The sequence below is a fragment of the Camelus ferus genome, chromosome 16 (assembly GCF_009834535.1).
Source record: "Camelus ferus isolate YT-003-E chromosome 16, BCGSAC_Cfer_1.0, whole genome shotgun sequence".
Classification (NCBI taxonomy): Eukaryota; Metazoa; Chordata; class Mammalia; order Artiodactyla; family Camelidae; genus Camelus; species Camelus ferus.
In genome coordinates, this window is record NC_045711.1 from 38875006 (window position 1) to 38899490 (window position 24485).

The window sequence follows — 24485 nt, forward strand, 5'->3', positions numbered from 1 at the left end:
GATACTGGGGATTGAACCCAAGAGCTTGTGCATGCTAGGCATGCACTTTCCCACTGAGCTATACCCTGCCCCCCCCCCTTTCTTTTTAATTTCTTTGTGTCTTCAAGACACTTATTGGATAATCCTTTCTAGTCCTATGTCCTGGAATCTTGAGAGGTTTGGAAGCAAGGGGTTTTACAACCCAGTGTTCTGGAGAATAGCAGAATCTTGATCTGAATCAGCTACAAAAGTAGAAGGATGCAGATGTAGTGGACAGCTCATGTTCCCACGCCTCTCTGGGCCCCGGAAAGGAGGATTGAAGAGAGACGCAGGACTGAGAGGAGGTGCCAGGGGAGCCACACGTACTCTCATGTTTCGGCACAATAAGAATGTGGCTGTTTTCCTGAGGATCAAATGGACACAGTAAGTTGCTGGGCTGATGAAGCTTGCTTGTAACTCCTGCAAAGAACTCACACAGATGTCCCCAGGGTAGCCAGTTACTGGCTGCCTGATATACATACAACTAAGGAGAAGTTATTCTAGCAATGCAAATATGGTTCCATGTTAGGAAATCTATTAATATAGTTAACTATACTTACTAATTAAAGAAAAAAAACATAGTTCATAAAAGTGGAGCCTGAAAAAGCATCTGGTGACAGTCAACACTCGTTTTTAAAAAAATTTTTTAAATCTTATGTATTATTTTTCTAACGGAGTTATTGGGGATTGAACCAGGACCTCATGCATGCTGAACATACACTCTACCACTGAGCTGTGCACCCCTCAACATTCATTTTTAATAAAGTCTTGCCAAATTAGAAACAGAAGGATCTCTTTAGCTTGATTAAAAAAAAAAAAAACTATCAGAAACCAGTAGTAAAGACTACTCTTAATGGTAAAATAGTAGAGACAATCCCATTAAAATCAGGAATTCTGCAATAATGCTGGTTTTTATCTCTCTTATTCAGTATTTCTCTGAAGCGCCACATCTATACAATAAGAAATGAAAAGTAAAGAACAACACCTATTACAAAGGAAGAGGCAAAATTTTTAGTAGTTCACTCTAAAAAGCTGGGCCAATTAACTGAAAAGCTATTAGAACTAACAAGAAAGTTCAGTAAGGCAATTGGATGCAAGATAACTATTCAAAAATAATTAATTCTCATATGTACCAGCAGTAGCAATCAGAAATAAAAAGCAGAGGGGAGGACAGTTATACGTCGGTGGTAGAGCACATGCTTAGCGTGCACGGGGTCCTGGGTTCAATCCCCAGTATCTCTTTTTAAAAAAATAGCAGAGGGAGATCCCATTTATAATCTCAATGGGCTCCTAAATACTTGGAAATAAAATTAAGTAGAAATAGTAAGACTTCTATAAATCTAAGTGTATGAATATAATTAAGATCATATAAAAGAGCCTTGAAAAAATGGGAGAAATGTATTTTTGAGTGGAAAGACTCGTTGAAAAGATTTCCAATTCTCCCCTAACTAATCTATAAATTAAAAGCCACTCCAATCAAAGTGAATCTTGAGTGAACTTTTCAAATTGATTCTCTGTAGTTCATCTAGAAGAATAACTGTACAAAATGAGTGAAATCTTGAAGAAAAACCTTATCCCACCAGATATGAAAATGTACTATTAATTTGTTTATTTGTAATAAATAATATCATATTGAAATAAGAATAGATAAATGGATCTAAATTGATTCTAGAATGAGGTATAAGAAAGTTTGGTATATTATAAAGATGGCATTTCAAATCAATTTTAGAAATAATGAAAAAAATTTTAACAGCATTAGGCCTATTGATTTTTTAAAAGGTCTCTACCTTTCCAACACACACAATTTCAAATATATAAAAAAATGTGAATTTTAAAAGCAAAACTATAATAGAACAAGAAGAAAGAATAGGCAGATATTTTTGTGTTGCGGAATGTCTGGAAGACTTTCAAAGCATGACACAAAATTGAGAGGCCCTAAAGGAAAAGACTGAAGCATCTGACAACAAAAATATTTGAAACTTCTCCAATTTAAAAGTTGGCATAAATTTAACACGCAAATGATAAAGGAGAAAATATTCGCATCATATACAGCAAACAGGTAGCATCCATAAAACAAAGGATTCCTATAAATAGGAAAGACAATTCAGTAGAAAAATGAATAGGGATATTAATAGACAAGTTACAGAAAAACACAAGCAATAAAATCCTCAGCCTCATTAAAACCCCCAAAATGCAAATTAATGGGGCATAATTCTCACCTTACCAACCAAATTGTCAAAAATTAAAAATGTAATACCCTATGTTGGAGAGGATGTGGGAACCCGGCAGCCTAAAATAATATCGGATTATATGTAAATTGGTTTAATGCTTTTGAAAAGCAATTCCACAGTGATCATAAAAATTATAAAGTGTGCATACACAGGAGGCTTCTGCGGCTTGAGTAATGTTCTGTTTCTGGAATTGCATGCAGTTTACATGAGTCACTTTTCATTTGGTGAAAAGTCATTCAGCTGTGCACTTAATATTTGTGCACTTTTCTGTTTGTGTATTACAATTCAAGGTTAAATTTACCAAAAAAGGGTGCATACTCTTTGACTTAATTATTTCCCTGCTAGAAAATTATTTTCCCTTCTAGAAATACCCTTGTATGTGTAAAGATATAAAGGGGTTTGTTGTATTATTTGTAATAGCAAAACATTTGAAAGAGCTTAAATGTTTATCAATAGAGGATTGATTAAATGATATAACACCAATTCAAGACAATATACAGTTGTTAAAAAGAAAATAAGATAGCTTTATAGATACTTTTGGAAAGATAGTCATGATATATTAAGTGGAAAAAGCAATCTGCATAACAATATTGTAACTAAGTTATTTTTACTTTTTTAGTTCATCTTTTTCTTCTCTAAAAGTAGTAATAATCAAAGAACTTATGAAAGTAAAAAAGCTGAAAGTAAATCACGTATAATCCCTAAACAAAACTTATTTTAACATTCCTTTAATGTATTTTCCTGATCTTTTTCCTTAGTGTGATTGTATTTTTAACAATGCAATACTATTGAATATGTGATTTCTTGGCTTTTACACTTAATCATACATTGTGAGAACTTTTCATGTGACTGCATCTCTTCAAACACATTTAAATTGTTATACTACATTAAAATGTAAAGGTTATATATATATGTGTGTGGTAAAAAACAAATTCAAAAAAGTATAAAATACAAATAGCCTACTTTTACAAATAAAAAATGTAATAACTTTTCTTAATAAGCGCTAAACTGCAAGCTCCTGGAGGCAGTGACTAATCATTTTTTAACGTCTTATTTCCTTCTTGTGGTGCTTAGTACACTGCCATGTGTCAGCAGTACTCAAGACAGGTGAGAAGAGTTATTTCTATTAAAGCAAATTCTTCAATAAAGTTGGGAGATTCCTATTTAATGGTGTGACCTGTTGACTTGGTGACTGTTTTAAAGGCTTTTCAGCAGAGTGTGAAGTATCTATTAACACAGCCGCGTGAGAAGTGCACTACCTGACTGTGGGAGCCACCTCAGCACAGCACCATGATTTTTTTTAAATAACTGTTTATAATCCTAGATGCTATATCAAAAATGTTTCTGTTTGTATTTTTGTTGCCTTGTCAAGATTTCTGTGCCTTTTAGTTCTGTTTGTTTAGAGAACAGGCAGTACAGTCAGAGAATCAATCTAGGTTTAAGATTTCTGCCTTTTCAGCAGTTTCTTAGGAAGAGGCACCTTCAGATAGACTTCAGCCAGTCTTGGGAGACACTGTTCAGAAGAGAAGACCCGGTGGTTAAAAAGATGTTACCCATAATCTCTGCCTGTCCTGTGGTCAACCTGGCAGCAGAGCCGGCTTTGTAGGCTCGGGTGGGTTTTGCAAACATGTGGACCAATGCTATTGTTTGGGCACCCCTATTGGCCACTCATTTCTCTTAAATGATCACCCTCTACCTCTTCACTGCTATTCTTCTCAAGAGAACCCTACACTTACCACTTCCACTTTCTCACTTTCTTTATGCTTCAACCAAATACAGTCTGGCTTCCAAAACCCTTTTGAACTGCTCCTGAAGGTCACTGATGACCTAATTGCTATATCCAATGGCTTTTCCTCAGTGCTGATCTTAATGTCTCTGTAGAATTTAATTTGACCACCTCCTTATTTTTGAACTCTCCTTGCTTGTATTTTATGACACTAACTTCAAGCTTGAACCACAGAAACATTAATAAATTAACATTAGTAAATATAGCTAACATTCATTGAGTTTCAAGTTCCTTTCTTGCAATCTCCCACTTAATTCTCATTTGTATGAGGAAAATATCATTCCCATTTTATAGGTGAGAAACTGAGCCTTAAAGTAGTTGAGTAATTGGCTCTCACTGCACAGGTGATAAGGAGCTATTGAACCCAAGGAGTCTGAGAGCAGAGCCCACCACCTTAGCTGCTGTGATGTGTCTGGAAGGGATTTCTAGAGGTCAGTAAATTCAGCTGTTTCACTTCAACTCTACAAAAAACACCACTGAAATTTTGATAGAGATTGCATTGAATCTGTAGATCACTTTGTGTAGTAATGTTGTTATCCTAACAGTACTGAATCTCTGATCCAAGAACAGAGTGTCTTTCCGTTTACCTAGGTCTCTACTTTCTTTCAGCAATGTTTTGTAGTTTTTCAAGCATACTTTCACCTTCTTGGTTAGTTTATTTCCAAGTATTTTAATCTTTTTGATGCTGTTAGGAATAGAATTATTTTCCTTAACTTCCTTTTTATATTGTTTGTTTGCTACTGTATAAAATACAACTGACTTTGTGTATTAACTTTGTATCCTCCAACTTTGCTGAATTTATTAGTTCTAATAGGTTTTTTTTTTTTTTTTTTGTGGAATGTTTCAGGTTTTCTACATACAAGGCCATGTCTGTGAACAGAGATTACTTCTTCCTTTACAATTTGGATGCCTTCTATTTATTTTTATTGCCTAATTGTTCTGACTAGAATTTCTAGTATTATGCTGAATAGAAGTGTCAAAACAGGGCATCTTTATTGTGTTAATGATTTTAGGGGGAAAGCTTTTAGCCTTTCACCATTGAATATGATGTCAACTGAGTTTTTTATATGTGGCTTTTATTGTGTTGAGGAAGTTCCCTTCTATTCTTGGCTTATTATTTTTATCATGAAAGGGGGTTGGATTTTATCAAATTTTTTTTTTTTTTTGCATCAGTTGAGCGGATCATGTTCCCCCCATCCCTTCATTCTGTTAATACAGGCTATCAATTACATAGATTGATTTTCTTGAAACATCCTTGAACTCCTGGGTTAAATCCCACTTAATCATGGTGTATAATCTTTTTAATAATGCTGCTGAATTTCATTTGCTATTATTTTGTTGCAGATTTTTGCATCTACCTTTTTAAAGGGTATTGGCCTATAGATTTCTTTTCTTGTAGTGTCTTTGTCTTGACTTTGGTAATAGAGACCAAGTAATGCTAGTCTAACAGAATGAGTTAGGAATTGTTCTATTTTTTGGAAGAGTTTAAGAAGGATAGGTGTTAATTCTCTATTAAAGTGTTTTGTAGAATTAAAACAGAAACAGACTCACAGACAAAGAAAACAAATTTATGGGTACCAAAGGGGAAAGGGGAGGGAAGGGATAAATTAGGAGTATAGGATTAACAGATACACATGATACTTAAAATAGATAACAAGGATTTACTGTATAGCACAGGGAACTATATTCAACATCTTGTAATAATCTATAATGAAAGAGAATCCGAAGCTGTATACCTGAAACTAACACAATGTTGTAAATCAACTGCAGTTAAATTAAAAAAATAAAGTGTTCTGTAGAATTCACCAGTAAAGCCATCTTATCCTGGGATTTTATTAGATTTTTAAAAGAGTGGTAAAATGTGCAGAACATAACATTTACCAGTTTAACCATTTTTTTTTGTGTACAGTTTAGTGGTCTAAGTACATACATTCCATTGTTGTACTGTTGGGAAGTTTTTGATTGCTGATTCGGTCTCCTTACTTATTATAAATCTATTCAGATTTTCTGTTTCTTCTTAAGTCAGTCTTGGTAGTTTCTGTGTATAGTTATCTATTTTTACATACAGCAATTTCTGATACCAAATGTGTGTGTTTCCACATCAAGCAGTTTTCCAATTATCTGTGGACACCAACTGGGTGTCCTACAATTTAATTCAATTCTGACATTACCAGGAGTTAACGCAAACCCATAAGACTGTAGCTAAGGACTCATTCCCACAAGACTGATTCCCACTGCAAATGCCAGTCCCAGGTTAGGCAGACTTCTGTCCCATGTGACTACAAATCAAGAGTTCCCATGACCTCTTCCTCAGGTTTGATTATTTGCTATAATGGCTCACAGAACTCAGAGAAACACTATCTACTCTTACCTGTTTATTATAAAGCATACAAATGAACAGCCAAATGAGGAAGCCCTTAATGCAAGGTCTAGAAGGGTCCCAAGCTCAGAAGCTTCTGTCCTGTGTGGTTTGGAGTGCACCACCCTCCTGCCATAGTGGATGTATTCACTAACCTGGAAGCTCTGAACCCCGTTGTTTAGTAGTTTTATGGAGGTTCCATTACCTAGGCATGATTAAGTTATTGGTCACTGGTGATTACCGTAATCTCCAGGTACTCTCCCATCCTTGGAGGTGAGTAGTGGGGTTGAAAAGTTCCAATCCTCTAATCACAGGGTTGGTTCCTCTTGAAGCTGACTAGGGGACCACCAAGACTCACCTCATTAGCGTAAACTCAGGTTGAAAGGGGCTTATTAAAAATAACAAAACCAGCTCCTCACCTCCATCACTGGAGAAGTTACAGGCACACCTTGTAGGTATTGCCGGTTCCAGACCAGCACAATAAAGTGAAGATTGCACTAAAACAAGTCATATGAATTTTTTGTTTTCCCAGTGCATATAAAAGTTTTGTTTACACTATACTATAGTCTATTAAGTGTGCAATAGCCTTATGTCTTAAAAAAAATGAACATACCTTAATTAAAAAGTAAAGGTATTAGGGAGCACCCTTCTAGTTGCTAGATGGGATGCTGCTCAAGTTATGAATCATTTAATAAAACCAATTAGATCTTCAAATTACACCCCCCCCCAAAAAAAAAGCGCTGCTGGAAAGACTTGCTTGATGCAGTGTTGCCACAATCTTCAACTTGTGAAAAGCACAGTTATCTGCAAAGGTCAATAATGAGAAATGCAGTAAGATGAAGTCTGCCTGTACGAGAGTTTCAGGAGCTCTGTGCCAGGAACCAAGGACAAAAACCAAGTCTATATTTCTTATTATATCATGATATCACAGTGTGTTTCTAGGAATTTGTCCATCTCATCTGTTACCCAATTTATAAGACTCTTACAATCCTTATTTCGGTAAGGTTGGTGGCAATGTTCCTGCTTTCATTTCTTTCTTTTCTTTTTTTTACCTGAAACTTTAATTCTGTCATTAACATTTTTTACATTGAAGTATAGTTGATTTACAATATTGTGTTTTAAAAAGTGCAAAAAATACAATATCTTGTTAGTTTCAGGTGTACAGCAAAGTGATTCAGTTATTTTTCAGATTATATTCCATCACAGGTTATCACAAAATACTAAATATAATTCCCTTTGCTATACAGTACCCATTTTCACTTCTGATTTTAGTAATTTGAGAATTCTTTTTTTTCTAGTCAATCTAACTACCGGTTTTTCAAATTTTTTTTCAAAGAATCAACTCGATTTATTGATTTTCTTTCTTTATTTTCTGTTTTCTACTTTCTTTATCTCCACTTTAATCTTTATTACCTATTTCCTTCTGTTAGCTTTGGGTTTAGTTTGTTCTTTTTGTAGTTCCTTAAAGTGTACAGTTAGGTTGTTAATTTGAGATCCTTTAAAAAAATTAGACTATTAATTTGAGACCCTTCAAAAAATTAGGTTATTAGTTTTTGAGATCCTTTAAAAAAATCTGTTTAACAAATATTTATTGAACATCAGAAGTGTGAGTGCCTAGATCTGATCCTTAAATCCTACATGCTATTCGAGGTATTTACTCCTCTGTCCCTCAGGTTTCCTAAGGATGAGACTGCTCAGTAATACTGTCTGCACTTGCTGTGCCATAGAGATCTACTCAGAGCCCGATGGGCACAGGGGCTGAGGGAGGAACACCGGTGCAGGACGTGTGGATCTCACATTTATTCTTTTCCAGGTTCCCATTTAACGCCAGTTGCTGAAATCTATAGCCAGACTGACTTTCCCTTTGATGCAAACTCCAGGTAAAGCTGGTTAATGATGACCATGAGCAGGCGCAGGATGTGAAACTTTCAAAGCTTTACTTCTTTAATTAGCACTCCTGATTTTATAAGTGATAAAGCCCATCAACCCCATTCCCACCCACATCTCCAGGTAAACTTGGGTATAGTAGGGCTTCATGGGGATCCAAATATTTTAAATAAGGCTCTGAAGAATCTGGGTATAAGACCAATGACTCAGGGCGCCCCAAACTGTGAGAGCCTTTTTTTTTTTTTTTTAGTGTTTGCCTTTACAACTATAAATTTCCCTCTTAGCATGATTTTTGCTGCATTTCATAATTTTGTTATTTTGTTTACTTTTTTATTCATTTCAAGGTATTTTCTAATTTCTCTTGTGGTTTCTTCTTTAACCTATCAGTTCTACTTAAGTGTGTGATTTAATTTCCACATACCTGCAAATTTTCCATTTTCCTTCTCATTGATTTCTAGCTCATTCCATGTGACCGGAAAAGATACTCTATGATTTCAATCTTTAGAAATTTATTAAGATTTGTTTTGTGGCCTAACATATGGTCTCCAGTTAACTTTACAGATGAACATGAAGCTCAGAAGCTCAGGTGAAATGACTTTCTGAAGGTCACACATTTGTTTGGTTATAGAATTAGGACTAGAACCCAGGTCGTTTGATTCTCAGTCATTTACCGTTGAAATCTGATAATATATATTAAAGTGTGAAGGGGCTGAATTTGGAATGCCATAAGCAGACACCCAGTCTCTTCTGCCAGCTCTTCTGCTTCCTCATATCACTTAAAAGGAAGTATTCTCCAAGGTTTTGTGTTTGTCCCCTTCTACCCCGACACATTCTCTCGCTGCTTCCATTGCAGCCTCCCTTCAGTTTGGAATGCCAGTCCCCTTTTCCAATTCCATGTCTGTTATTTCTACCTGGGTGATTTTTGAGAAGCTTAGAACCAACACGTGATAAAAGAAACTCATGTCTTTCTCTGCATTCCATCAGCAAATTTTCCTAGCACTCCAATTTTTTGTTAATGGTACTGCCAGTCATTATCCCAGTTATGCAGGTTGGGAAGATGGAAGGTCAATTTTAATTTTTTTTTTCCCTTCACAAGATCTCCACATCTGATTGGCTATGAACTCCTGTGGTTTCTCTCTGCAGTATTATTCCTACTTGTCCTTTCCTTCCTATTTTCACTGCTATCATTTATTACGTTTTGTCTATATTATTGTAATAGCCTGATAATTTATCTTGCTCTTTAGTCACTGCAATACAATACTTAATAACCTTTTAAAAGTGTAGCTATGATGGTGTCATCCTCCATGACAAAAATCATAAAAAAATAGCTTCCTTGTGCTCACTGAATAAGGTGCAAACTTCTCAGCTTGCTACTCAAGGATCTGCATAATTTGGTTCCAACGTTTTTATTCCACGTTTATTGCAGACCCTACCACACAGCTTGTGTTCTAACTACTCGAGCTTCAGTCTTGCAACATATACTATATTGAGTACAAAGTGCTGGGAATCCACTGGGAAGCAAAGCAGACCAGGTCCTTTCCCATTCCTGCCTCCTGGATCTCAGTCCGATCCTGGTCCCACTCTTCTGCACCTTGCACTCCAGACCAGGCTGCGCTAACAAATTTCCTGTTCCTACCCATGGTGAGGCTAAGTGGGAAAAAAAGGTTAAAGGGGAGAAGACTGCAAAGTGTGAAGGTGAAGCTGAGGTGTTAAAACCAGAGTCCTCCTTCCCCTGTCAGCTACAACTGGGCCCAGCTCTTTACCCCGGAGTTAAAAGGGTCTAAATAAGGCCCAGGACTGGGCTTGGCTGAGAAAACAGGGCCAATAGGAGAGAAACGGGTTTCAGAGAGGAGCGCCTCCCATTACAAAAACCGTTACAAGCCACTCGTTTCTCTGGCCACAGTCCAGGCCTTCCCGGTCACTCTCCTCAGGAGCCGTCCAGGCTGGCCTCGCCTGGCCTCCCTCGGGGCGTCCTCTCTCCCCGCAGTCGCAGTTCCCGCCTCAGCCGCTGCTGAGCTCACGGAGGAGGGGCGTCCAGCCGGTTCCAGCCTCTTCTGGCGCCGAGCTCCGGGACCCGCCCCCCGCGCCAGTTGCCAGGGAGCGGTTGCCATAGAGCTGAGCAGTTGTCCGCGTGCGCAGGCGGAAGTCCCGGATTGAGGCGCCGCCATTTTTGCTGCCCGGACGCGGAGCAAGAGGCTGAGACCGTCGGAGACGCTATCCGCTTCCATCCGTCGCGCAGACCCTGCCGGAGCCGCTGCCGCTATGGATGATCGGGAGGATCTGGTGTACCAGGCGAAGCTGGCCGAGCAGGCTGAGCGATACGACGGTGAGTTGGGGGGGCAGTGGGGGGCTGGAATTCTCGGACCCTCTGCCACCGCCCACAGAGGCCGGGAGCAGGAGACAAAATGGCGGCATCGTCTCCGAGCCTGGCCCAGGGACGTGGATTTGGGAAGCAGGAAATGGCCTGTGGGCTCCCGGACTGGTGGGAGGCTGCAGGCCTAGGAATTTGACCCCTTCGGCGTCCTCGGCTGCAGACACTCGCGAGCTAGGAGTCTGAGGCGATAGGGTGGAGGGATTGGTTGTAAAATGGCGGCTGGGGGGAGGGCGAGTCCCGGGGCGGGGGAGGGGGAGGAGATGGCGGGTGCTGTCTCCGGGTGAGCAATCCCCAGGGGAGCCTCTGGGCCGGTCTTGGGACATGGTGAACAATTGGGTGAGGTGGTGGGGGAAGAAACACCCGCCACATGGGGGAGAGTGGCGACAGAGAGCTGTAGCGCGGGCGCCTTTCAGGGAAATATGGCGGGTGGGGGCGGTGGCTTTTCCCCGGAGGCCCAATGTGGGGCGGCGGCTGTGGAGTCTCACAAAGGAGAACCCTTGCAGGCGGAGGGCTTCTTTGGGCTTGTGGTGGGGGGCAGTCTGGGGGAAGGGTGGGGGAAGGGGAGAGAATGGGAATCACTGCAGTTCATCCTTGGGCGGAGGCCAGCTGAGATGCTACGATCGGATTTCCTTCCGTAGGAAGGCACACCTTGTAGCGGGGTTTTTTAGGCTCTCCGTTCAACGTCGCCTTTTTTGGGGGGTGTCTAGAAAAACGTCCCTTACGCTCCCTTTCTTCGGACTTATCCCAGAGAGCCTGAAGTTCTGTAGTCATTTTCTGTCTACATAAGCTGTGGGTTCTGGTGGATGGAACACTGAAACAGTGAACAGGAAACAAGGAGATCATGACCCATCGTCCCTTTCCCATGCCTGTGCCTCAGTCTACCGTTTTTCTTTTAAGCGATGACTTTCTTATTTACATTCAGCATTATGACGGATGGAAAGACCTGTTGAAAAATAAAGTTTTTTCAAATAATGTACAGTAACTGTATTTTGGTTGACTTCCGTGGCTTGGAATGCGTGTTCGTACTTCATTGGGGATCTTAACCTACCCCCGAGCACTCAGGAGAGGTTTGGGTTTTTGGATTACTTACATGGGGATCCCAGCGGATCCTATTTTCTTTTCTCCATATTAAATAAATGGCCTTATGTACAGATTTGAACAATTGTTCTTTGTTCATTGCTCCCTTGCCCCAAAGGTTCCTTAGTCATTTTTCAGAACTTTATCGAAATGACCATTGTCTGTTTAGTCAGTCCCAGGCTGCTGCTTTTTTAAATTGCCCCTCCCGTCCCGGGTCCTCTCCCCTGTCCCCCATTTTGGACCTAGGTGCTTGAATTACTCCTACATCCGTTAAACTAGTATTATCAAAACAAAAAATCATATATATGGTTTTTGTGGTTTTAACACTGTGGTGGGGAATCAAGTTTCAGTGATCTTTAGACTTTTTCTTAATTAAGCCACTAATTTTTCAAAATTCCATGTGGGGACCTTGCTTTCCTTGAATGCCAGTTTGGTCATGTGAATAGCCTCAGGGCTAGTCCCAGTGTCTCATCATAAATTAAGATCCAGGAATTTGAAAATTGGGAGAAAAGATCTCAAACTCAAATTTAGGAAAGATCACTAAATTTCGTTTTGTAAATCCTTTAATTGTTAATTGTATTCAGTATTTGTGTTGATAGGTTCTTGCTGGGAGGGAGAAAGGAGTAAGATGGAGAAGTACAGCTCAAGGTCAGATATGTCTTTATTTCAGTGTTTAGAAGTCAAACAATGTAGGTGTAATGAAGTTTTTGTAATGAAGTTTTTTTCTTCTTTCCCCTCATGCTCCAAATAGGTTACCCTCAATCTACCAGTGCCCTTGGCGTGAAACTCGAAATTATATTTGAGTGCCTTCTCTTCTGTAGGGATTTAGGCTCTGAGTAAACCTGCTGTGATCACCAAAAAGGACGTGGAGGAAGGTTTTTTTTTTTTTTTTTTAAAGAACTTGTTTTAAAACAACTGATTTGGAAGCTAATGATTGTAGCTTCCAAATAAATGACAGTTCAGCGGTAACCATATTTTGGAATTCAATGTTGAGGATTTTTGACCAAAGGCCTTTTTGGTTATTCAACTCAGGACTCTAAACAGAGCTACACCCTTAATATTGTTTAAACATTAGGTGTCTCTTTCAAAGGGATCTGCCAGGTGGGGAGGAACTCCTGTGACTGTTGGCACAAGATAGGGAGAGATTCATTGGAAAGGAGGAAGAGGAAGGCAGTCATTGGGAATCAGCCTCTGTAGGAGTGTTCACTCTTTTATTGGGTGCTGTAATTCAGTTTTGTTTGTGGTGACAAAAGATGATTCCATATTTAGTTACCAAATAATTTATCAGGTGTGGGGAGTGAAAGAAGGTGAAGAGTGCATTTGAATTTGGTTTGGGGTGTTTGGATATAAATACTGGCTTTTCTCTTTGTTCCTGCTGTACCTTTGTCTTCTCTTTTGCATGCTGTGTTGAACCTAATATTTAAGCTTTTTTGTTGCATCATTTAACTCTGTCCTGGGGAATTGGAATCAATTGATAAGGATTATTTAATGGTATTGGAGGAACAGCTAAGCTGTGTTGGGGAAAAGGACAATCTGAGGTTGCAAATAGGAAATACTGAAGTTTGGGGCTAGGACTGTTCACTTGGAAGTTAAACCCAATATCTGATCATGTAACAAAAAAGTAGTCTAAGGAATAGTTTTTATATCATTCATAGCCATGTTAAGCAAGCCCATCACCTTTTAGCATTCCGGAACTAAGTCTTAACTTCCCATGCTGCGTGAACCGTGTTAGTACAGAAAAGTGGAGAATATAGAGGGAGAAAAATGAGTACTTTTTGCATTTTTTGAGAGTAGAAGGTCAGCAGAAACAACATTTGAGTTGCAGAGTAGGTGCTTGTGTTGTCCTTTCCTCACGTTTCTTCTCCCTGTGATTATTGGCTCCATATGAAGTAGGGGTAAAATTTTGACAGTCACGTTTGATTCACTGTGAATGCACACCAGGAATGCATCGGTTCTGAGCCACTTGAGAGCTGTCCTTTTAAAGCACCATAGCTTCACCTCTAGTTTATTCTGGTAGTCAGTGAAGGGTGAGGGGCATGTTTTGAATTAACTCCTTCATACACGTCTTACTAGGGGGGAAAAACGGGTAAGAGTAGATTAACTTTAGTAATGAATTTGAAAGCATTTATCAACTCTTTTGACTATGGGCCAGTAATAATTTCTATTATTGCTATTTCTGTTAGTGGAGTTAACTTTATTGAATACATATTTTTCCTCCTGCCTAAACGTAAGCAGAATTGCATAATGCAGTTTTTTTCCCTAATACAGTGTCTTTTTGTGGGGGGTGTAGTTAGGTTTATTTATTTTAACAGAGGTCCTGGGGATTGAACTCAGGACCTCACACATGTCAAGCATGCAATCTGCCACTGAGCTATACCCTCCTTGGATAATGCAATTTAAAAAAATTGTTTCTAACAGGTAGTTTTTGGTCTTTGTATTTAAAGTAGATGCTCTGTTGTGTATACTTTAGACTTTTGTACAGTATTTTGCATATTGGGCATTATTTCAGTCTATTCTATTCTCTTACAGATTTGTAGAATGTAATGAAATAATCATTGCAGCTTGAGGTGACGATGGGGTAAACTCACTGTGAACATTTCTAGGCAGCCTTTTCACCTATGTATGAAAAGGTCTCATTTGAATTCTAGTATAGGGAAGAACGCTTTACAGCAAGAGTTAAACAGCAAATTTTGGATTCAGTGAGTACAAGCAAACCTGTTGAAAGTTCATACAAACAAGCAGGCTTTTCATAATTGTTTTATAGCTTCATCATGGTAACATGAGATATTTAAAGACTTTCTTGATTTTAACCTGGTATATATAGCAAGTGAACTTTCAGCATAGGAAATTAGTGTATCTAATTTTACAGATAAGTTTCAAATACTTCAAAAAGCTGATCTGAAAGCATGAATTTTTTTAAAGGGCCATGAGGCTGATTTTGCAGGGGTTTTTTAACTTTACATTTAAAATGTGTGTATTTAAACAGTAATTACAGGTGTAGGGTAAATGTTAAATTTTTGAACTTTGTATAATGGCATGTTTATATAGAACTTAACTTTTCACAGACAACTTTCACAGAATTTTTTACTTACTTTATGTAACACTGAAGTAGGTAATGTTACTTCCATTTTATGGTTCAGGAAAATGAATTTGAGAAGATTTAGTGATTTTTTTTTTCTTCTCCCTGTATCACATGACTAGTCGGCGAGTATATGGCAGAGCCAGAACAAATGTCTGCTGACCTTTAGACCAGTAATCTGTTTCTTCTGAGCCACTCACAAAGACCTATGTGTAACTAAATCTGGTGTTGACTCCGGGGGCAGGGGGGGCTTATTTTTTAGCAATTGCTTCATAATATGTCTTGGTATTTATGACTTGACTGGTATCCATTGTAAATAGATAAAAGTATCTTCATGATTTTTTTTTCTAATTTTAATTTTATTTATTTGGGAGGGGAGGTAAACAGGTTTATTTTAATGGAGGGACTGGGGATTGAACCCAGGACCTTGTGCATGCAAAGCACATACTGTACCACTGAACTATACTCTGCCCTTGTATTTTCATGCTTTTCTAAAGAAACTTTCTTTCAAAACAAGGCACAGTTCATTAATTGAGAGTGAGGGATTTTGTGTTTGCATTTAGTTTTTTGGTTTGTTACAGTGTATTGGGATATGACTAATACCGTACATTTCTGTAAAGTACTTCTGAAAGTTTCTCCCTGTCACCTTTGTCTTAATGGATGCAGCCCTTAAATTAATGATGTAGTCATAAAACTTTCAGGAGATGGGGAAGGTTGGCAGATGATTCACAAATGTGTTCCAAATAGTAGCCTAGACAGCTGTCAGACAGAATCCGTTTAAGGGTAGTGGGAAACAGGAACAAAATTATAAGCTCAGAAGCTCACTTAAGTTTACTAAAATGTACTACTTGCCATAATAATAAAAGAGCCATCATAATTTATCCAAATCAGAATACTTTAACATGAGGGGTGCCAATTCACAATTGTGCTGGGACAGTCAGCATAAACTGGAAGTATCCTGAGCTGCAATCTTGCCCTGTGGTCATCCTCCTTAAGATCATTTGTTGCTACTAGTTGTCTCATTTAGGTTCGTATGAAAGTTTCCTAATTTTTGTCATCACTGCACCACAGAGATATCTTAGATCTGAGTCCTCAGAATATTGGTTTTCTTCTTTCAGATTAAGTTAACATTTGGTAGGACATAAGACAAATTAAGAAGACAATGAAAGCTTTCCTCCTCTGAGTCTCCTCTCTCCTCAAATGGAAGCTGGAAAAGTCAAGGATATGGTGGTTGCTGAAAATAGAGCTTGCTAGCATACTAACTAGTCAATCTGACTGATAGTGTCAAAGACAAGTGTGCTGGTTTTGTGTTTGTCTACCTTGAGCTGTGTTTAAAAATACTTGATTTAGGTGTTATTAGCAGTATCTGTCTTAAGCTCAGAACTTCTTTCCTTAAATACATTTTGAGGTATCACCCAAGCTTCGTTATGACCATTATGTTTAGAACACCAAATCCTGTTATAGTTTAGAAAGCATATGACCCACATAACCATGATCCTGGTTTATCTTTTTTGAAGTTAAATCTTGAATTTACTGCCCTTCCAAAGACCCATCACAGTAGGTAGGTGGATATGTTACTGGTATGCTTGATGTGTGATCAGGTCAGGATTTTATCTAGCCAAAGCAGTGTGAAATTTAACTGTTTTCTTCACTTATATATAAAATTTGGAGGACACATGTTACGCTATGAGTAAGAATTGTGACTACTTCATACTTTGACAGATAGGGTGTAGTGCAGAGCCCTTGGTATCATCTTGTTTCCTTATCTGTAGAATGGGGATAAATAATGTTTACCTTGCTTGCAAAAATTTACAGTTATGAATATGTGGGATTTTGTAAACTGCAGAGTGTAATTGTCAGATAGTATCGTGAAAAAATTCTATTACTCATTGTCAGAGATGAAGTAAATATTTTTGCTGATCTGTATTCATATTAGAAGATAGTCTGCCTTTTTTGAGTTATTGTTAGCAAGCATACTCATGGGTTTAGTCTCCAAGTTACATTTGCGTAAAGAAAGATTAGTTCTCAAAACAAAACTCTTAATCTTAACTCACCTGAAAAACTGCGTATCTACTCAATGAAGGTTGTTCAAATTTATTCCCAAGCAATATAATGTATACTTTGACCATGTTGAACTGCTAACATAGATCTATTGATGTTAATTCCAGGTTAACATTCAGGAGGATATACTTATTTATCCCCTTAGCAAATATAACATCTGTTGTCTATGAATTTGGGATGAAAGATTCCATAGTACAAAGATGTAAAAGTAAATCAGTGTTAAAATATTTGCATGTTTTAGCAGTCTCAGATTACTGACTAGGAAAAAATACTACATATAGCCAATTTCGTGAAATGTGATTCTAAAGGCTTAGTGTAAGCCTTGGGCAGTGAATGGGTTCTGATTAAAGAAAACTACCAATTAATACTACTTAATCCTTGGTGGTTAGTTATTTGAAGACATACATATAGGACCTTGGAATGGTTGTTGTGACTACCTTTGTGTTGTAGAAATGTTATGCCCTGCTTAAGAGTTTGTGATTGATTTTATTGATCATAATGGGCTAAATTATAAATTAAGTAGTACAAATTTGTAATAGGATTACCATAAAAATTTCAAAACGTGTGTCCTTTGCATCACCTAGGACAGTTATGATTTTGCTTTTGTAAATTTTCAAGTGGTATTCATTATTACAAAATATTTTTCTGTGCAGAGTAGGCCCCCTCCACATTATTATAAAATACATTATTATAAAAGTGCTGAAATTTTGATGAGGGTTTCTTGAGTGTTCAAAGACTTAGGAAAATATATCAAAGTAATAAATCAGAATAAATAGAATAATTCTTCTCCTGTATCAGTACAAGCCCTATTTCTGGTCACTTTTTTCCTGATGTATTCCAAAGCAAAATTTTAAGATTTTTTTGTTTCAGCATCTAATTCTTCAAAAATTGAGAGAAGATTTAGACTTCGAGCTCTTTTTCATCCCCCCCATACATTAAGTCATTTATCTCCCCAACCTTTTACTTTCTACCTCTACTTCCTCTGCACCTTGTCTTTTTGGTTCTTCTGCAGCTGAACACATTTGCCTGCTTGAGAGGGCAATTCTGAGGAGAAATCTGTTTTAATAGAGGGATCTCCCCCCCCCATATTGAAACTAATAGGAAAGATACCTTTGTGCAGTCAAAATTGTAGAATCTGGGTAAAAGGATGTCTTGTTTTTCTACCTCGCAGAAGCTAATTGGGGACATTTAAAAGACCTTTAAGGCTAAATGATTCCCCCCTCCTTTTTTAGGGAAGATAAAAGTTAATTTTAGAGTGAGAGGCTCCTCTGTTTAGGCTGATAGATGGAGAAAAATGGTACATATTTGAGTGTCAAGATTATTGTATTTTGAAAAGCCTTAGTATGCAAAGTATTAAAAGTAAGTTCCAAAGGCACAAATACACATTGAATGCCAACTATGTACCAAGAACTGTTCTAGACACTTGGGATTCATCAGAAAACAAAATAAGACAAAGGATCTCTTCAAGGAGCTTGTATTGCAGGGAATGTATAAATGCTTTTAGGATTATTCTTGTTAGCGTGTGTAATTAAGAGTTAATTTGAATTAGTTAATAACAATGATGTTTGATATAACACAGGGGTGTTTGCCCCTGTCTCATATCAAAGACTGTAGAAAGCTATGTTCTTTCTTCATTGACTACCAGTGTTAAGTGGTATTAACAAACTGAAAAGTTTCCTAAAAAATTATTTTTCTTGACTCTCTGATAATAAAACTGTAACAATACCATCTACTATTTACTGACGGCTATTCCAGGTGCTTACCATTCTCCCAATCCTCAAAAACAACCCTGCAAAGTAGGTACCACCCATTTTACAGATAAGGATTACAAGAACCTTAGGAAAGTTGACAACAGTAGGTAACATCACTGCAATTAAGCCAGTGATCTTCACTCCCAAGCTGATACTCCATCCACTTCCATACTTGTATATAAATTATTAGTCCAAACCACTTGAAGCTCTATTTCTGTTCCTTATATTTTAGTTTTATAGCTTAAAGTTTGCTTTAAATAGTCACTGTCTTAATTTCCATTCAGTGTTTAACTTTCTTATATGAAGAAGACAGAAGGGTATGTAGGTTTGAGTATATTTTCCAGTGAAAAGGCAACAAGAAATAGTAGAATGTGCACTGGACCAGAAGTCATTAAATTTAGGGGATGTCTGTCACGTCTGTGTTTTCTCTCTTGACTGTCCCTTCAGTTATTTTGCTAAGTTACAGGGTCTTTTTTTCTTATCTGCATAACAGATTTCTGAAAACTATTTTATACAATGAATTTGCAGGCTGAAACTTTTTTTTTTTTTTTTAAATATTTGCCTTGTGACCAACAGAGTGAAGGGCTATAAAAACAAGTCTAAATTCAGCTGTAGGTTGTTTCTACAACTTTGGGTCCTACTCCAGTTAGCTAAGCCACTGGTTCATTTACTAGAGGAACTCCCATTCTCCAAATTTGTGTTTATATTCCTACTTGTGTTCAATGAATTACAAAGTTGAGCCAAATGAAATTGCCAAGTTCAGCCATTTTTGACCTACAAAAATGGTCATTTTATATGGTCCAATGTAACATTGTGGTTGGAAGACCTGAAAAGGTGAGGCCTCAGTATCCCTCAAAAGGCAACAGACTTTTTTTTTTAAGGAAGCACCCGGATTGAGGGATTGTACATGAATACTTTCCCCCAGAGGATGGTTTTGTTTTTTTAGTTATCTAAATTGATTTTTACCTATTTTCACTTTCTAGGTTTGTTCTCTATTTTTTTTTCTATCTCTTAGAATAATGGATTCAAATTTGCTCTGTGTGATTCTTTTAATGCAGGACTTTTAGGGTCATTGTGGCCTGTACAGCTTCTTTTTGAACTGTGAAACATGGGGACCCCAGATATTTTGATCATTTTGGAGAAAAGGTGGTACATAAAATACTGGTACCCCCACCCCCCAGATAACGTGAGTGGAATTTAATCCTTTTTTGCTGGTTGTCAGGATAAAGAGAATGTAAAAGGCTACTGCCTTCATTGTTCTTTTCAGGACGGATTTGTGTGGTGTAATTCACAGTTGGTAAAATGCAGTTGTAGGAAAATGTTTGAATTTATTAGATTATGCAGTAGTAGCATGGTTCCTTAACTGAAACAGTAGAACTTCATTTATTAATGTGGGATTTTTCTTACTGTTTGACATTTAAAGAACTGTTAACTTTCTCCTTTCCCCTTGCTCATTGTGACAGACTTTGTTTCTTTTTGGCTTTGAAATTAACTAGTCTTTATTCCTCAACCCCCTAGCTTTTTCAGATGGCCATTTTAATATGGTCAAGTGTTAGTTATTTAATCAAGGAATAGAGGAATTAAACAGTGTTAAGCATAAGAAAAATACATTGTTCATAACTTTTATTGAGGTATAGTCATTTTACAGTGTTACATCAATTTCTGGTGTACAGCACACTGCTTCAGTCATACATGAATACACATATATTCATTTTCATATTTTCACTGTAAGCTACACGATAATTGAATATATTTCCCTGTGCTATACAGTTTAAACTTGCTTATCTCGTAACTTCTTGATATGAGACTAAAGCTTTATAAAGGGCTGGATAAGAAAGAAACTAGGAATTCAGTGATACAGCAGTATGGCATTTTCTTCCTGTACCTTTTCAGTAGTTGACTTTTGGGGCGTGTATTTTGACCTAGGCTTTTTCCTTTAGACTGGTTGCTGGAAAAATCAGTTTTTCCTCTTCCCAACAATTAATATATACCATCAACGTGGTCCTTAGAGGCCCCCCCCCTTTTTTTAAATCCTTTACTGCTGTACATTTTGTATGACTTTCTTTGCCTTTACCTTCATTTCAGAATGTTACTGCCAACATTTCTTTGGTCATTTTGTCTTTACCTTTGTCACACTGCATTAGTATTTTCCCAATTTTCTTTCCTCCACTTTTAAAAGCTAAAAGAACTTTGGAACACTAGAATTCTGTTTAGCAGTCTGTTTTATTTCTGTATGGCTTTGAAGATAATTAGATTCAGAGAATGTTAGATTTATGCCTATCTTAGAGGCCTTCAGTGAAGTCTGGATAGATTACCAAGTAGATTTGTTTCATTAATCAAGATGTGATTTAAAGTATTAAAATGTACTCTTTTCTCTCATTTTTACTTGCCATCATTCAGGCTTTTTGAGCTTGAGAAATCTGATTTTTTTAAAATTTACTGACACTAGTGAAGCAGAGAGGAATTTAGGAGGACAGTTAATACTAAAAATAGTAGTTGGTTACGTTGCGTTAAAATTGACTTGGGCATCTCGGATATTTTCCAGGTAAACTATCTATTCAGTGTATTTTCTGTATTTTCTTTCCAGTTTATACAAATTTATATATGGAAAATCTGAAAAATCAGGTGGAAAGAAAATTTGTATTACCTGTAATTTTCTATGCAGAAGTTTTTTGTTTCATTATTTCATTATATTATATATATTTTTTGAGGTTTCTTTTTATGTATAGAACTCTATATATCTGATTTTACATAGTTTTGTATCATGGACATTTTTCTTATAAACTTTTTATTGCTGTATAACATGTCCAGTAACAAACTATTATGTATTTTTGGTTAGTATATTGCTAGTAACACCGCAGTGAAATACATCTAAAATATAATTTTCTGTAATTTATGTTATTTGACTAGGAGAGATTCTAAGAAATGGAATTTACTGGTCAAAATAAATGAATCTAAAGCATTTGACTTGTGTGCCCCTATTGTTCTCTTGGAAAGGCTTTTTTTTTAGTTTATAGTGCTACCAACTTTTTTTTTTTTAACATTTTTTATTGATTTATAATCATTTTACAATGTTGTGTCAAATTCCAGTGTTCAGCACAATTTTTCAGTTATTCATGGACATATACACACTCATTGTCACATTTTTTTCTCTGTGAGTTATCATAACATTTTGTGTATATTTCCCTGTGCTATACAGTGTAGTCTGTTCTACAATTTTGAAATCCCAGTCTATCCCTTCCCACCCTCCACCCCCCTGGTAACCACAAGTCTGTATTCTCTGTCTGTGAGTCTATTTCTGTCCTTTATTTACGCTTTGTTTTTGTTTCTTTGTTTGTTTTTGTTTTTGTTTTTTAGATTCCACATATGAGCGATCTCATATGGTATTTTTCTTTCTCTTTCTGGCTTACTTCACTTAGAATGACATTCTCCAGGAGCATCCATGTTGCTGCAAATGGCATTATGTTGTCGGTTTTTATGGCTGAGTAGTATTCCATTGTATAAATATACCACATCTTCTTTATCCAGTCACCTGTTGATGGACATTTAGGCTGTTTCCATGTTTTGGCTATTGTAAATAGTGCTGCTATGAACATTGGGGTGCAGGTGTCATCCTGAAGTAGATTTCCTTCTGGATACAAGCCCAGGAGTGGGATTCCTGGGTCATATGGTAAGTCTATTCCTAGTCTTTTGAGGAATCTCCACACTGTTTTTCATAGTGGCTGCACCAAACTGCATTCCCACCAGCAGTGTAGGAGGGTTCCCCTTTCTCCACAGCCTCTCCAGCATTTGTCATTTGTGGATTTTTGAATGACGGCCATTCTGACTGGTGTGAGGTGATACCTCATTGTAGTTTTGATTTGCATTTCTCTGATAATTAGTGATATTGAGCATTTTTTCATGTGCTTTTTGATCATTTGTATGTCTTCCTTGGAGAATTGCTTGTTTAGGTCTTCTGCCCATTTTTGGATTGGGTTGTTTATTTTTTTCTTATTGAGTCGTATGAGCTGCTTATATATTCTGGAGATCAAGCCTTTGTCGGTTTCACTTGCAAAAATTTTCTCCCATTCCGTAGGTTTTCTTCTTGTTTTATTTCTGGTTTCCTTTGCTGTGCAGAAGCTTGTAAGTTTCATTAGGTCCCATTTGTTTATTCTTGCTTTTATTTCTTCTAGGAGAAAATTTTTTAAATGTATGTCAGATGATGTTTTGCCTTGCTACCAACTTTTGAATGCACACAGTACATTACTTTTTTTGACTACAAAAACTCATGTATTTAAAATTTTTAAACTTTAGTTAAGATGTGAAATGTAGTTTTCCCCACTTCTTACATTTTTTAAATTATAAAAGTTAAAATTAAATGTACAAAAGTTAAATAGTAAAGCCTTATCAAGTAAATATTGACAGCTATTTCAGCATGCTGGAAGTAACTATTGTTAGTTTGAATATACTTTTAGAATTTTCTCTTTGCTCAAGTGCTCTTGCATATTTTAACACAAACATATCTTGTTTTATTGACTCTAACATATAAGCATAACATGCCTCATTATTTTACATACATTAATAAAAGTGCTAACTGCCTTTTATGATAGGTCATTGACTAAGAAAAATCTGGATTTCAGAGACGTTAATGTAAAAGATGTTTTCTAAAATACATAGAATATATACACATTATATACTGTATTCTTTCATAGAAATAACACTATATGTTATTCAGCAACAAGCCTTTTTCCCTCAACAAAACATTGTGAATATAGAGTCACTGAGTGCTTATTAAAAATTTAAGCATTTGATTTGTACTCCAAATTTAATACATATCTCCAGGTATACAGCTGGGTTTGACTAGATAACTTTATAGAGCTCCCTTCAGAGGCTTTCTCAGCTGTTCAGCAGGTAAGTAATTGCCAGAGACCCAGTGTTTGAGAATATGGGAAATTCTATGTCAGTACTGCATAGTTTTTAGTTTGATTTTTGTTAAACTTTTAACAGACAATGGTAATAGTTATATGGATGTATTTGCCTAAGTACAGTATTAGAAGATTACTACTGCTTTACAGATGAGATACCGAATATAACTTTAGGTTTAAATTTGTCTATAAGTGCTAGTAAGTTTAATCTCATTTTAAAATATTGTCAGTTAACTGTTGGTTTTTTGAGTGGCAGTGCATACCTTATGGATGGACCTTTTACTGTCTTCTCTTCATTTACTGTAGCTTGATGATGTCACTTTTCCGTTTATCTGCCTCTGTATTTTTATGTTACATTTTGATCAGTTGATATAATTAGGAATACTCTTCTTCCCTTTTCACAAGCATTCCTAAAGACCTCTTTAAATCCATCCTTGGACTTTTTAATAAGTAGATTTTGGAAATGTTTCCCCTTGTGAATGGTAAAATGATACCTAATATAGAGGAATTTACTAGGAGTTCAGCTTTAAGGAAAACTGGGGCTAAAGACAGGGATGATTATTGCCAACTTCTGTGATATAGAAATTTTAGAGAAGGGGGAAACAAAGGCTGTAGTTGTCAGGGAAAATTTGAGCAATGGATGATATAGTCACTGGGGTGGATAAGATTTGGATGGTGGCAAGTTCTTTCGGGTATATAATCAAAGGTACAGATAAGAGATTAAGCATATGAGGCCTAAGAATGGAATATCAGGGCTAGAAAGAAAAAATGGAGCCAGATAATACAAAAAGCTTTATTAGGTTTAGATTCTAAGTTCTGTGTTCTTTATTTAGCTCATTACTGCTTCAAGCACATTAACATTCCTTTAAATGCTTACATCATCCTGGATTCCTGTTTGTTTTTAAATCTCATTAAGATGCAACCAAAGAAAAGGGTTTGAGGGGGGAGTATTTTTAAT

The 24485-nt window shown here is 36.9% G+C and overlaps 1 protein-coding gene and 1 pseudogene across 2 annotated transcripts in view; one reads left to right on the plus strand and one right to left on the minus strand.

Annotated features, from left to right (window-relative positions):
* Nucleotides 1-8213: 8213 nt before the first annotated feature.
* On the minus strand, nt 8214-8717 carry LOC102511226 (annotated as a pseudogene).
* Nucleotides 8718-10428: 1711 nt separating this feature from the next.
* The window catches only part of YWHAE (tyrosine 3-monooxygenase/tryptophan 5-monooxygenase activation protein epsilon), a 36843-nt gene continuing 22786 nt past the window's right edge, over nt 10429-24485 (plus strand). Inside the window, exon 1 of one of the 2 annotated variants that reach the window (XM_032457499.1) lies at nt 10429-10607. In XM_032457499.1, the coding sequence (XP_032313390.1) occupies nt 10544-10607 (64 nt within the window). In that variant the 5' untranslated portion in view covers nt 10429-10543. The remainder of the gene's footprint in view (nt 10608-24485) is intronic. The other variant, XM_006184984.3, reaches the window with a different exon arrangement.